The sequence below is a fragment of the Dreissena polymorpha genome, chromosome 3 (assembly GCF_020536995.1).
Source record: "Dreissena polymorpha isolate Duluth1 chromosome 3, UMN_Dpol_1.0, whole genome shotgun sequence".
Lineage (NCBI taxonomy): Eukaryota > Metazoa > Mollusca > Bivalvia > Myida > Dreissenidae > Dreissena > Dreissena polymorpha.
In genome coordinates this window covers 3,160,026-3,174,354 of record NC_068357.1, presented here as the reverse complement: position 1 = coordinate 3,174,354, position 14,329 = coordinate 3,160,026, and the positions used below count along the sequence as shown (strand labels likewise).

At 36.3% G+C, this 14,329-nt stretch overlaps 1 protein-coding gene across 1 annotated transcript in view; it reads left to right on the top strand.

Moving 5' to 3' along the window:
* The window catches only part of LOC127872761 (E3 ubiquitin-protein ligase RNF216-like), a 33,670-nt gene that overhangs the window by 13,340 nt on the left and 6,001 nt on the right, over positions 1–14,329 (top strand). The window contains exons 2-4 of the mRNA XM_052416143.1: positions 2,674–4,103; positions 5,905–6,024; positions 13,586–13,801. Coding sequence (XP_052272103.1) covers positions 2,684–4,103; positions 5,905–6,024; positions 13,586–13,801 — 1,756 coding nt within the window. The 5' untranslated portion in view covers positions 2,674–2,683. The remainder of the gene's footprint in view (positions 1–2,673; positions 4,104–5,904; positions 6,025–13,585; positions 13,802–14,329) is intronic.

Genomic DNA, 14,329 nt, shown 5'->3' with positions numbered 1-14,329 from the left:
ATAGTTTAATAAATATCATTTAACATTTTGACAATTAACATTTGCTTGCAGATAAGAAGAAGTCTGCCATCATCTTGTGTATGGACAAGTAAATAATCAGATTAATATCCCCAAACCCATATTACATGTAAAACTGTTATGAATGAAATGTATATGTTCGAAGTACTGTTAAACATTTGTGCACTGTAGATAACAGTACTTCAGTTTAGTAAAATTTTCATTGAAGTAAGCTTTTTTGAGGCTTCAGTTGGAATCCCTTTGGTATGCATCAAACAAATATTTTTTGACATAATGTATAATTGTTTTTTTTAGCTCACCTGAGCACAATGTGCTCATGGTGAGCTTTTGTGATCGCCTTTTGTATGTCGTCCGTTGTGCGGCGTCAACATTTGCCTTGTTAACACTCTAGAGGCCACATTTATTGTCCAATCGTCATGAAATTTGGTCAGAAGATTGGTCTCAATAATATCTTGGTTGAGTTCGAAAATGGTTAAGTTTGCTTGAAAAACATGGCTGCCAAGGGGCGAGGCATTTTTCCAAATTTGGCTAAAATCTTGTTAACACTCTAGAGGCCACATTTATTGTTTGATCTTCATGAAACTTGGTCAAAAGATTCATCCTTATAATATCTTAAACGAGTATGAAAATGGTTTTGGTTGCTTGAAAAACATGGCCACCAGGGGGCGGGGCATTTTTCCTTATATGGCTATATATGGCTTTAGTAAAACCTTGTTAACACTCTACAGGCCACATTCATTGTCCAATCTTCATGAACTTTGGTCAGAAGATTGGCCTCATTGATATCTTGAATGAGTTCGAAAATGGTAATGTTTGCTTGAAAAACATGGCTGCCAAGGGGCGGGGCATTTTTCCTTATATGGCTTTAGTAAAATCTTGTTAACACTCTAGAGGTCACATTAATTGTCCGATCTTATTGAAACTTGGTCAGAGGATTTATCAGAATAATATCTTGGAAGAGTTAAAAAATGATGCCGGTTGGTTGAAAAACATGGCCGCCAGGGGGCGGGGCATTTTTTTCCTTATATGGCTATAGTAAAACCTTGTTAACACTATAGAGGCCACATTTATTTTCCGATCTTCATGAAACTTGGGCAGAAGATTAGTCACAATGATATCTTGGATGAGTTTGATATATTGCTTTAGTAAAACCTTATTAACACTTTAGAGGCCACATTTATTGTCCGATCATCATGAAACTTGATCACAAGATTTGTACCAATGATATCTTGAATGAGTTCGAAAATGGTTCCGTTTGCTGGAAAACATGGCTGCCAAGGGGGCGTGGCATTTTTCCTTATATAGCTATAGTAAAACCTTGTTAACACTCTAGAAGCCATATTTATTGTCCAATCATCATGAAACTTTGTCAGAAGATTTGTCCCAATGAGTTCTTGGACAAGTTCAAAAATGGTTCCAGTTGCTTGAAAAACATTGTCACCAGGGGGCGGGCATTTTTCCTTATATGGCTTCAAGAATCTTCATGAAACTTTGTCAGAATATTTGTTTAAATGATATATTGGATGTGTATGAAAATGGTTCTGGTCTGTTGAAAAACATGGCTGCCAGGGTGTCACTAGTCATGAAAGTTGTAAAGAACATTTTGTTCTAATGACATCTTGGACTGCACAGAACAGGTCAGTTCCTTTGAATCTCAGGTGAGCGACTTTGGGCCTTTCAGGCCCTCTTGTTTTGTTGTTTGTAATTTTGATTCCATCAATAAATCATTGTGTCTACATAAATATATGCATGAAAAGAGGGAATATGCATTGTTTTGATACATTTGTACAGTATGCCTCTTTAATAATTTAATAATGAAGTGTGCTTATGTCATTAAACGGCAGAAACAGATACCTTTTTTCAAAACTATGATGAAGATGGCGTAAAGGTCACAATATATTTATGTAAAAAAAAATTTTTTACCACAGCACAACACATTTAGCTATTTTGAAAACAAAACAAAACTTTTGTTCACTTTTGTATATTGCATATAGAGTTGGAGGACAAGAGTACAAAATTATGAAAAAAATTATCATGTTATAAGTCCATAATAATTTGGGCTTATATGCCTTAAATACAGACCTTTCTTGGAATTGCACATTGTATAAATCTGAATGATAAGCCAAAATGAATACTTTTAATTTTAATTTTAAATAATTGCATTAGAAAGAGTGAAAATCTGCTTTGATTTTAAATATTTAAAAAACTTTTAGTAGCTAATTAAAGTGTTAGTAGCCAATTATAGATTTTATTAGGATTTGGCTTATTGGGCTACTAGTTACTGTGACATAGATTTATTGTGGGCGGGGTCAATATGTCTCTACTTGAAAAGAAAATTGTTGCTACTTAATAAATAAAAATTGAATTGAATTATAAAAATGAAGTTCATATTTTGATATCTTACAGTGAGACTGCATTTAGGTTGGGTGAGTCAACATCAAAGTTGAGCAAGATATTTATTTTGTTTTTGTCAAATATTCTGAAACTTAAAAGCAACAATAACTTCTGTTAAGTGGGTTCTATTATACAAACTTTTTTTTTTTGCTGCATACAAACACAGGCTGTTTAAGTCTCAAATTTCTAGGTTTGCACCGATTCATTTCAGATATTTAAGGTTTACACTGGTTATTTATTTGCAAATACTTTTATTTGCAGGTTAATTAACATGGAAGAGCCAGACCCGAAGAAACTGAGACTTTCCAGTGACATCTCACAGTCAACAGTCAATCAGAGTGCGGAAACTCTAGAATATGAATTGGACATTGATGGGAATGAAGCTTTTGATGGTGCTGGGAAAGAAAATGGTGTTGGTAACAAAGGGCATATGCCAAGCACAGAACCAGACATTTTTGACAAAGCAGGGCGATCAAATTGCTGGAAAAATGATGATTATATGAAGAACTGTGATTCACATGGCGAAGAAGGCAGAATCGAACATATTAACGGGTTTTCTACAGAAAGGGCTTCTCTGATGAAAATTGAATCTGTGAAAAAAGATGCTGTCACCATAACAAATGTGATTCCAAATGTTGATTTGGTTGATGTTTACAAAAAGATACTGGCAAGGAGAAATGTGAAGCATAGGGTTGATTTAGTTACTCTTGAACTCTTGGAAGGTGCAAGTGAACAGCAGGATGCAAATGCTAATGCAAGCGAGGTGATACATAGTCCAAGTGATGAAATATTCAAAGATGTTGCAGAAATCTTACTGAAATTTCCAAATGTTGATCCAAGTTACATTTATGATTTGTTGGAGAGGAATGAAAGCAAAGAAAACAGGGTTGCAATTGTTCTTGATAAACTAGGGACCAGCTTATCAGAGAAAGGTACCAATGATATTTCACGAGACTATACTCCTCCATCCAGTGTGTCAGAATCTTTAACAAGCAATGAAAGCAAGAAAAGTGATCCATTTAGTGATCCAGAGTTCAGAAAAAATCCTTTGTATAGAGATTTGAGAACTTTACGTAAAGTTTTGCCTGCTGTGGACCCAAATGAGCTATATGCATACTTAGAGGCGCATTTTGATAAACCCAATCGTGTCCAGATTGTTATTGATGAACTCGCAAAGTCTGATAGTCAGGATTCTTTGCCAGTTGAGGACAATCCATCGTTGGAAGATACTGATAAAGGGAAGGCACCAATGACAACTGAGGACAAGGTGCAAGCTGATCTCAAAGGACTAAAAGAAATATTCAGGGATTGTGACCCAAGTTTTCTTTATGAAAAACTGGTCATGCTGTATAATGACAGTGACAGAGTGGTGAAAATTGCATCAGAGTTATTTGAGCGTAAAGACTATCCAAAAATAGAGGAAACTAAAGGCGTGAAATCAGATAAGAAACATCCAAAGGATGTTAAGTTTGACATAAGAGAATTTTTAGTTAAATTTCCTGACCCATTTAATTATTTTGAAAATACAGAGAGGATGGTTAGTGACAGCTACAAAGAACATGCCCTGATTTATGTGAAGAACACGTTCCCCTTCCTGAAAGACGGCTTCTTGAAGAAGGTCCTCAACAGCCACAAATACCATCTTCTACCGGCAATTACAGAGATTGACACAGCAGTCAACGATACTATTTGTAAATTTTCTACTCTAATCTAATTTCTTCAAATTGTATAAATTTTAATTGTGTCTTGGTAAATTAATTCTATCTGTTGCTTTTTTATCCCCACGCTTTTTGAAAAAAAGGTGGGGATATTGTGGTTATCTCCGCCGTCCGTCTGTCTGTCTGTCTGTCTGTCCGTCCGTCCTGGCCACTATCTCCTCCTACACTAAAAGCACTAGAACCTTGAAACTTACACACATGGTAGCTATGAGAATATGTGCGACCCTGCACTATTTGAAATTTTGATCTGACCCCTGGGTCAAAAGTTATAGCGGTTGGGGTGAGGCCGCGTCAGAAATTGTCACTCATTTTTTTAGGTTATTTTACATTTACTTCTTTATTTCTACACCGATTCACTTCACATTGATACTGGACCTCTCTTATGACAATACGGTCAATCTCAACCATGCATGGCCCCATTCCCAACCCTGGGGCGCCCCGCCCACATAGGCCACACCCACCAAAAATTTCCATTTACTATAATTTTTTCATTTCTACACGGATTCACTTCAAATTGATACTGAACTTTTGTTATGACATTAGGGTCAATCTCAACTATGCATGGCCCCAATCCCAACCCTGGGGCGCCCGCCCACATAGGCCACACCCACCAAAAAATTCCATTTACTATAATTTTTTCATTTCTACACGGATTCACTTCAAATTGATACTGAACTTCTCTTATGACATTAGGGTCAATCTCAACTATGCATGGCCCCATAACCAACCCTGGGGCCCCGCCCACATAGACCACACCCACCCAAAATTGCCTTTACTATAATTTCTTCATTTCTACACCGATTCACTTCAAATTGATATTGAACTTCTCTTATGACAATACAGTCAATCTCAACTATGCATGGCCCCATTACCAACCCTGGGGCCCCGCCCACATAGACCACACCCGCCCAAAATTGCCTTTTACTATAATTTCTTCATTTCTACACCGATTCACTTCAAATTGATACTGAACTTCTCTTATGACAATACGGTCAATCTCAACTATGCATGGCACAATTACCAACCCTGGGGCGCCCTGCCCACATATGTCACACCCACCCAAAATTGCCTTTTACTATAACTTCTTCATTTCTACACCAATTCACTTCTAATTGATGATGAACTTCTCTTATGACAATACGGTCAATCTCAGCTATGCATGGCCCCATTACCAACCCTGGGGCACACCTAGGTCAAACATTCGGCGTGGGGATACGCGTCGGCCTCTGCCGCGCCATTTCTAGTCTATTTATTTTTTTGGAAAATTATCAATTTACGTGTCAGAGATTTAAAAATAATAATTTAACACAACAGCAATTTATTTTATATGAAATTTTATGTTATATATTCAAAAAGCACTATGACACTTATAATACAGCATATTTTGTTATGATTTCCTCTGATATGGTATCTCTTGGCTTTAATAACATGCACATAATTATGTCAGCATACATAAGTGTAAACTAAGTGTTTCAGGGTATCTCACTACTCATAATTATTTATGTCTGTAGTCTAATTTAGCCGTACGGCTTCAACGTTAAGTGTTGTCCTAGATTAGACTGTGCAGTTTGCACAGGCTCATTAGGGATAACACTTTCTGTCTACTCTGGAATTTTTTTAGAAGAGACTTACTTTTAACTGAAAATTCCATTAAAGCAGAAAGTGACATCCCCGATAAGCCTTTGTGGACTGCACAGGCTAATCTGGGACAACACTTTAGCATACACATTAAGCCCCGTTTTCCCTGTGCGCAGCTCAATTATATTTTTTACAGTTGACCACCAGTCCAAGAAGCGTCGAGCCACACCGAGAGATCTGCAAGACTTCCCAGATGTTGCAGATGAACCGTTCTTTCAGGAAATGCTCCTTTGCCAACACAAGCAGCAAGTGAAAGGTAAGTCACATATTTACTTCTTTGCCAACACAAGGAGAAAGTGAGAGATAAGTCAAGTAAAATATTTACTCCTTTGCAAACACATGTGAAAGGTAAGTCAAGTTACATATGTACTCATTTGCCAACACAAGGAGCAAGTCACAGGAAAGTCAAGTCACAAATGTTCTCCTTTGACAACACAAGGAGCTAGTGGTAGGTAAGTCAATACACCTATAATTTACTCTTGTCAACACAAGGAAAAATTGAAAAGTAAGTCAAGTCACATATTTACATCTTTGTCAACACAAGGAACAATTGAAAGGTAAGTCAAGTCAAATATTTACTCCTTTGCCAACAGAAGGAGCAAGTGGCAGGTAAGTTAAGTCACCTATTAACTCCGTTGTCAACACAAGGGACAATTGAGAAGTAAGTCAAGTCACATACCGGTATTTTTTCCTTTGCCAACACAATGAGCAAGTGGCAGGTAAGTCAAGTCAAATATTTACTCCTTTCACAACACAAGGAGCAAGTGGCAGGTAAGTCAATGCACATATTTTCTCCTTTGACAACACATGGAGCAATTGAAAAGTAAGTCAACTCATATATTTACTTCTTGCAAACACAATGAGCAATTGGAAGGTAAGTCAAGTCACACATTTTTCACTAATTTAACATGTTTTCATCATGTTTAGTTCTTACAATATCTAGAAAGGTCTTGAAAATGGTTATGGTTCTGTTCATGTTAACCAGTGGGCAGTGAAGGTGTCCATGTATGGCTATATTGAATCTAAAGGAAGTTATTCACAGATTTTTGACGCTGTTTGAAGTTTGATATTAAATGCGTTGATATCAGAGACAAAATAGAAAGAGATCAAATATAACATGAAGTAGATAATTATTTTTACCTTAAAAAGATTATAACACCAATGTTTGTCCTGTTTTGATTTGAACTATTATTGTTTGAAATAAAAGTATATAATCTTCACCTTATAGCTATCCGATTATGGCATATGTTATATGGCATAATTAATATTTTTACTTCATGTTATCCATCCCTATGCCAACAAAAGTTATTTGATTGTTTTATGTTTGCAGTTTTATCAATTTACATTTATAAACAAACACGTATTATCAGTTTATGTCTATTTTTAACCAGGTTTTCCGAAGGAAAAAACTGGTTATTAGATTGGCGAATGCGGGCGGGCTGGCTGGCTGGCTGGCGGGCTGGCTGGCGGGCTGGCGGGCTGGCGGAATAAGCTTGTCCGGGCCATAACTATGTCGTTCATTGTCAGATTTTAAAATCATTTTGCACATTTGTTCACCATAATTGGACGGTGTGTCGCGCGAAATAATTACGTCGATATCTCCAAGGTCAAGGTCACACTTTGAGTTCAAAGGTCAAAAATGGCCATAAATGAGCTTGTCCGAGCCATAACTATGTCGTTCATCGTCAGATTTTAAAATCATTTGGTACATTTGTTCACCATCATTGGACGGTGTGTCGCGCGAAATAATTACGTAGATATCTCCAAGGTCAAGGTCACACTTTGAGTTCAAAGGTCAAAAATGGCCATAAATGAGCTTGTCCTGGCCATAACTATGTCATTCATTGTGAGATTTTAAAATCATTTGGCACATTTGTTCACCATCATGGGACGGTGTGTCCCACGAAAGAATCACGTTAATATCTCCAATGTCAAGGTCGCCACGACTAAAAATAGATTTAAAAAAAAAAAAAAAACTTACAAAGGGGGTTAATTTTTTTTGGTCATTTCAAAAGTTCAGTTTGAGTTTTCTCCCTTTATCAGATTTTTTTTTTTCACAATGAAAACCTGGTTTTGTGACAATTTTGTCCCTTGTTGTAGTGTTGTTTTGCTTTGATGTGTACACATATAATTTATTTGTTAGATCTATGACAAAATGGTGGAAAATTGTTAATTTAGCTATTTCTTAACAAGTCCCTATAAAATGCTTGTGAACACTTGTTTCCAGAAAAAATATGTAATGATGCCTCTGTATTCCCAAAAAAACATAATAACCAGGGTATATGCCATATAAAGGGCAATTAAAAAATTGGCGGACAAAAAAAAACATTGCAATAGTTGCTAGAATTAACTTGACTTTTCATGGAATTCCCAGCCATACTTCTCACTCAAATGTCTGCATCAATGTCGGCGTCAGCCTAACCCTCTAGCTAAAAGAAACATTCTACTGGTTTCTCCATATCACTATCCAATAATACAGGTATTCATTTGAAAGTTAACACATGTATTTGGGGTCAATGTCTGAGGTCACTAATCAAGTCCCATAACACTGACCTAAAATTGACCAGAATTATGCCCTTTTTGTACTTTTGTAATTGTGTTTTGGTAAATATGTAACTTCTTCATAAATGGTATTCATTTGAAACGTCACTCGTGTGTTTAGAATAATTGTGTAAGGTCAGTGACCAAGTTCAACAACTCTGACCTGCTGTTCAGCAGTATTATGACCCTTTTTAGCTAGACTATTATATATGAAATATATATAGTGGAGCTATCCTACTCACCCCGGCATTGGCGTTAGCGTTCCTGTTAGCGTGCAAATGTTTAAGTTTGCGTACTACCCCAAATATTTCCTATGTCATTTGACATATTGCTTTCATATTTTTCATACTTCTTTACCAACATGACCCCAATCTATAAACAAGAGCAGACAACTGTATCAAGCATTTTGACAGAATTATGGCCACTTTTATACTTAGAATATGCATATTATTGATAAATCTATGTTTAAGTTTGTGTACTACCCCAAATATTTCCTATGTCCTTTGACATATTTCTTTCATATTTTGCATACTTCTTTACCAACATGATCCCAATCTATAAACAAGAGCAGACAACTGTATCAAGCATTTTGACAGAATTATGGCCCCTTTTATACTTAGATAATTGAACATATGGTTAAGTTTTGTGTTTTGGTCCATTTTACTCCTGAAGTATCATAGCTATTGCTTTAAGACTTTGAAAACTCGCTAACTAACGTAAGGGGACTGTACAGTGCAAGTTGCATAACTCTGGTTGGCTTTTTAATGGAATTATGGCCCTTTTTTTCTTAGTAACTTTGAATATTTTGTTACATTTTGTGTTTACATCCACTTTACTTCTAAAGTATCAAGGCTATTGCTTTCAAACTTCAAATACTTTCTTACTATCATGATGGTACTGAACCTGGCAAGTTCAATTTGACCTTGACCTTTGAATGACCTTGACTCAAGGTTAAATTAATAAATTTTGCTTAAATTGCCATAACTCCTTTATTTATGATCACATTTGATTCATGCTTTGACAAAACAACACTTATCAGACATACCACAATGCACTCCACCCAAACCATCCCCCACACCCCCCCCCTCCCCCCCCCCCCCCCATAAACTGTCAAGCACTCGAATAGTCAAGCGCGCTGTTCTCTGACAGCTCTTGTTATTCTGAGACATGTGATCAGGATCATAACTGAGTGCGGTGGCTGTTCAAGTTCTAGGTGATGTCTATGTCAAAGTGCTATAACTCTGACTTGATTTTCAGCCGTATTATGCCCCTTTGAATACTTTGAATTTTTTTCAACTTAACTGTGAAACATCTCTATATCACTCTTTCTATAACAGGTATTCTATTGAAACTTCACACATGTGTTAAGGGTCATGTGTGAGGTCACTTACCAAGTTCCATAACAACAATTTATACTGTTTATGTCTATTTAAGCCCCCAGATCGAATGATCGTGGGTATATTGATTTTGGCCTGTCTGTCTGTCATTGTATGTGTGTGTCTGTCCCAAAACTTTAACCTTGGTCATAACTTTTGCAACATTGTAGATAGTAACTTGATATTTGGCATGCATGTGTATCTCATGGAGCTGCACATTTTGAGTGGTGAAAGGTCAAGGTCATCCTTCAATGTCAAGGTCGAATATATGGCTTCAAAGCGGGGCAGTAGGGGGCTTTGTGTTTCACGAACACAGCTCTTTTGTTACGCTATATTTACTTCAGATATTGAAGTCAAGTATATTTTGGACACCTTTTTATAGGGAATATACATGTTTTCAAGGGCATGATCATCTGCATGCGCTCAAAAAATCCGTTTCTGCCCGAGTGCGCAGCACGAGGACAGGAACAAGTTTGAGAGCGCCTGCAGATGATCATGCCCTCGAAAACGTGTACTTTCGCTATTATTGCATTAACAAATCACACATACCAAAATAAATTAAAATAACATTGAAAACAATATGTCTTGTTTATTCTACATCAACAAAATAATTCGGTTATTTCCTATGACGTCATATAGTTCAAGGTTGTGTTTTACATATGCCTCACTCGGTCATCATCAGAAATGATGAGGCTTTTTCTTTGGATAGGCAGTTTTGGATTTAAAATGTGTTTAAACAGTGGATCAATGCAAATTTGAAATGCAGCTGTGCAAAGTAAGAAATGAGGAATTATTGTGGAGTTTACTGGTTGTGACGGATAAATATATTGTCAGAATAAGTCATTGTTTTGATAGATGTTTCTTTTGTACAACTACAGCCTTAGTACAGGTCTATCTTATTTCGTTTCAAGTAAGTTTTCTTAAAATGAATACTGCCAATATATTGTCACTGAAGTATTTCAAGCATATAGCAGGAACATTGAAGGTACATAACCACTTACATTTACAGCATAGTCTTTTGAAAGTTTTGAGTAAATAACCTAAACTTCATTGATGTTGCCAATAAAATAAAGCTGTTGTCAAGAGAGTGCATATGGTATAATTTGAAAAGTGGATTGAAATATTAATTGCCTTTATCCCTGCATGCATGAGGAAACTGGTGCTTATTCAGTTCCCCATTTATGCTTGGAAAGTCTTCGCAGGCTGGAGTTATTAACAAAGTTCATAATGACTTCATTGAATCCACTAAGGGAAGTAACTGCGCGTGGACCAGTTTATGGATATGAAAAAAACACCTAACAGGGCTTGAACGGCATGTGAAGCGCCTTGTTAATACAATATTTCTCCTGTTCAAGCCCTCCTTTTGCCAAGTTTCTGCACCCCGCGATAGGGCATTATAGAGTTTATGCAATAATGAGCATTCACTTATTCAGACCTGTAACTTTGCCCAGCCTTTGAACATGATTATGCCCTTTTTGTACTAAGAGAAGTCACGCTTGGTTTTTGTGCAAGTCAAAGATTCTGTTTAAAGTTTGCACAATGTTGGTTAAAGCTGTGTAACTAATATAGATATTCAATTGAAACATCCTTGCATCATAGTGCAAGATCTCAAACCAAGGCTCATTACTCTGACCTGCAATACTGAAGATTTATGCCCCTTGATGTACTTTTTGAACTTAGAAATGTACTTTTAATGTTTGCATCAAACAACTGAATTTATAGGTTATAATCTGGTAATGTTATGTAAACATTTGCGTCAAACAAGTCCTATCTCTACAGATTTTCAACATTTTAAATAGGTCATGGGGTTCCCACTTTAAACAAATGTATCTCCATACCCTTTTTATCCGATATAAACACGAATTAAGGTATATAGGGTTATATATATATTATTATATATAAATACGTTATTTATTTAACGTCTTATACAATGAAATATATAGCGATATTAATTGCAAGGTATATAAAATTTCAATTTCAGACATGATTGTGGTTTTCGATTTAAGACCTTATTGCGACATTTAATTGCACTACCTCCCTTACACCACCCTTATAGTAATTATAGGTGCCTAGAATGCGGGATTGTATACAGACCCCGTTTTTAGATCACCTTTTGTGCTCATGGTGAGCTTTTGGGATCGCCTTTTGTCCGTCGTGCGTTGTGCGGCGTCAACATTTGCCTTGTTAACTCTCTAGAGGCCACATTTATTGTCCAATTTTGTGAAATTTGGTCAGAAGATTGGTCTCAATGATATCTTGAATGAGTTTGAAAATGGTTAATGTTTGCTTGAAAAACATGGCTGCCAAGGGGCCGGAAAATTTCCTTATATGGCTATATATGACTATAGTAAAATCTTGTTAACACTCTAGAGGCCACATTCATTGTCTGATCTTCATGAAACTTGGTAAGAAGATTCATCCCAATAATATCTTGGATGAGTTCGAAAATGATGTTGGTTGGTTGAAAAACATGGCCGCCAGGGGGCGGGGCATTTTCCTTATTTGGCTATAGTAAAACCTTGTTAACACTCTAGAGGCCACATTTATATTTATTTTGCTCAGAAGATTTGTCCCAATGATATTTTGAATGAGTTCAAAAATGGTAACCTTTGCTGAAAAAACATGGCTGCCAAGGGGCGGGGCATTTTTCCTGATATGGCTATATAGGGCTATAGTAAAATCTTGTTAACACTCTAGAGGCCACATTTACTGTCCGATCTTCATGAAACTTGGTCAGAAGATTCATCCCAATAATTTCTTGGAAAAGAACAAAAATGATACCGGTTGGTTGAAAAACACGGCTGCTAGGGGGCGGGGCATTTTTCCTTATATGGCTATAGTAAAACCTTGTTAACACTCTAGAGGCCACATTTATTTTCCGATCTTCATGAAACTTGGTCAAAAGATTTGTCCCAAAAATATCTTGTTATCTCAGGTGAGCGACTTTGGGCCTTTCAGGCCCTCTTGTTAGAATAAATGTTATCAATTAACTAAATGTAAGGGAAAAAAATCATCTAATCATCAGTGAATGAGCTGTTTTATTTGATGATTTACATTTTATTTCTTAGACTCTCTAATCAAGCTTCATAAGGGTTTTCTGTTGTTTTTTTGTTTCAATAAAAGTATTGATAACACTTAAACAAAAGTATTAAGAACAACCCTAAAATATCCAGGAATGAAATTACGTCTTTTAGGGAACATGTTTTTTAAGTTGCGTGAAGAATTATTTTAACCTATGTAGAATATCAGTTTATTGACCCCTACTGGTGAAACTGGAGGGGACCTATGGTTTGCCCTCTGTGCGTCAGTCTGTCAGTCTGTCTGTCAGTCCGTCACACTTTTCTGGAGCCTGCAATAAATTAAAAAGTTCTTCTTATTTTTTCATGAAACTTTAAACATGGCCAGATGGCAATATGGAGATTATGCACGTCCATTCATTTTGTTTCTACGTCAAGAATTATGTTTGCTAACTTGCTATGGCAACAAATAAAAAATAAAAAATTGATGACAATGATGGAGTTTCACCGGTAGGGTACCATATAGCTTGGCAATCTCTTGTTTTAAGAGCATCTTTTGCTTATAACATTAAGGCAATATTTTACAGGGTCATACATTTTTTAGGGACTCATATTATTTCATCATTTAAAAAAAACGAATCAAATGTTTAACTTGAAGAACAGAAATATTTGAAATAAAATCATCGTATTGTATCATATGAAAAGAAAGGTTGACTAAAGTGTGTTTCTTGTTTAGAATTGTATTTATTGTCCATGTATTTTAATTGTCATAATTAATAAAAATCCATGTTATCTACTATTTACAAATGTATGTCACATGAATGACATTGCTTATGTGATTCTAGACTTAAATGCAGCACAATCTTGTTGGAAATATATTTAGATTACCTTCGTGAAAGACGTGAAATGAGAGAAAAGCAACTCCAGGCTGCACGCGAGTCCAGAGAGCTGATGGAGTGTGGTTGTTGTTATGACGATGAGTGTTTGTTTGAAGACATGGCTGCCTGCGCTGATGGGCACCTGTTCTGCAAGCAGTGTGTGGTCAGATCCTCTGAGGCAGCAGTTGGGGAAGGCCGGGCAGTGTTCAAGTGTTTGACAGGTAAGTGTTAAAAGACAGTGTTCAAGTGTTTGACAGGTAAGTGTTAAAAGACAGTGTTCAAGTGTTTGACAGGTAAGTGTTAAAAGACAGTGTAAAAGTGTTTGACAGGTAAGTGTTCATAGAAAGCGTTCAAATGTTTGACAGGCAAGTGTTCAAATACAGTAATCAAATGTTTGACAGGCAAGTGTTCATAGACAGTGTTCAAATGTGTGACTGGCAAGTGTTCAAAGACAGTGTTCAAGTGTTTGACAGACTTGTGTTCAAGACAGTGTTCAATTGTTTGACAGGCAAGTGTTCAAAGACAGTGTTCAAAATGTTTGACATGTAAGTGTTCAAAGACAGTGTTCAATGTTGACAGGTCAGTGTCTAAAGACAGTGTTAGATTTTTTGACAGGCTTGTGTTCATAGACCGTGTTCAAATGTTTGACAGGTAAGTGTTCAAAGACAGTGTTTAAATGTTGCACAGGCTTTTGTTTAAGTATGAGATTGGACGGTTTTAAAGTTTTAAACATGTTAAAATGTTTGACA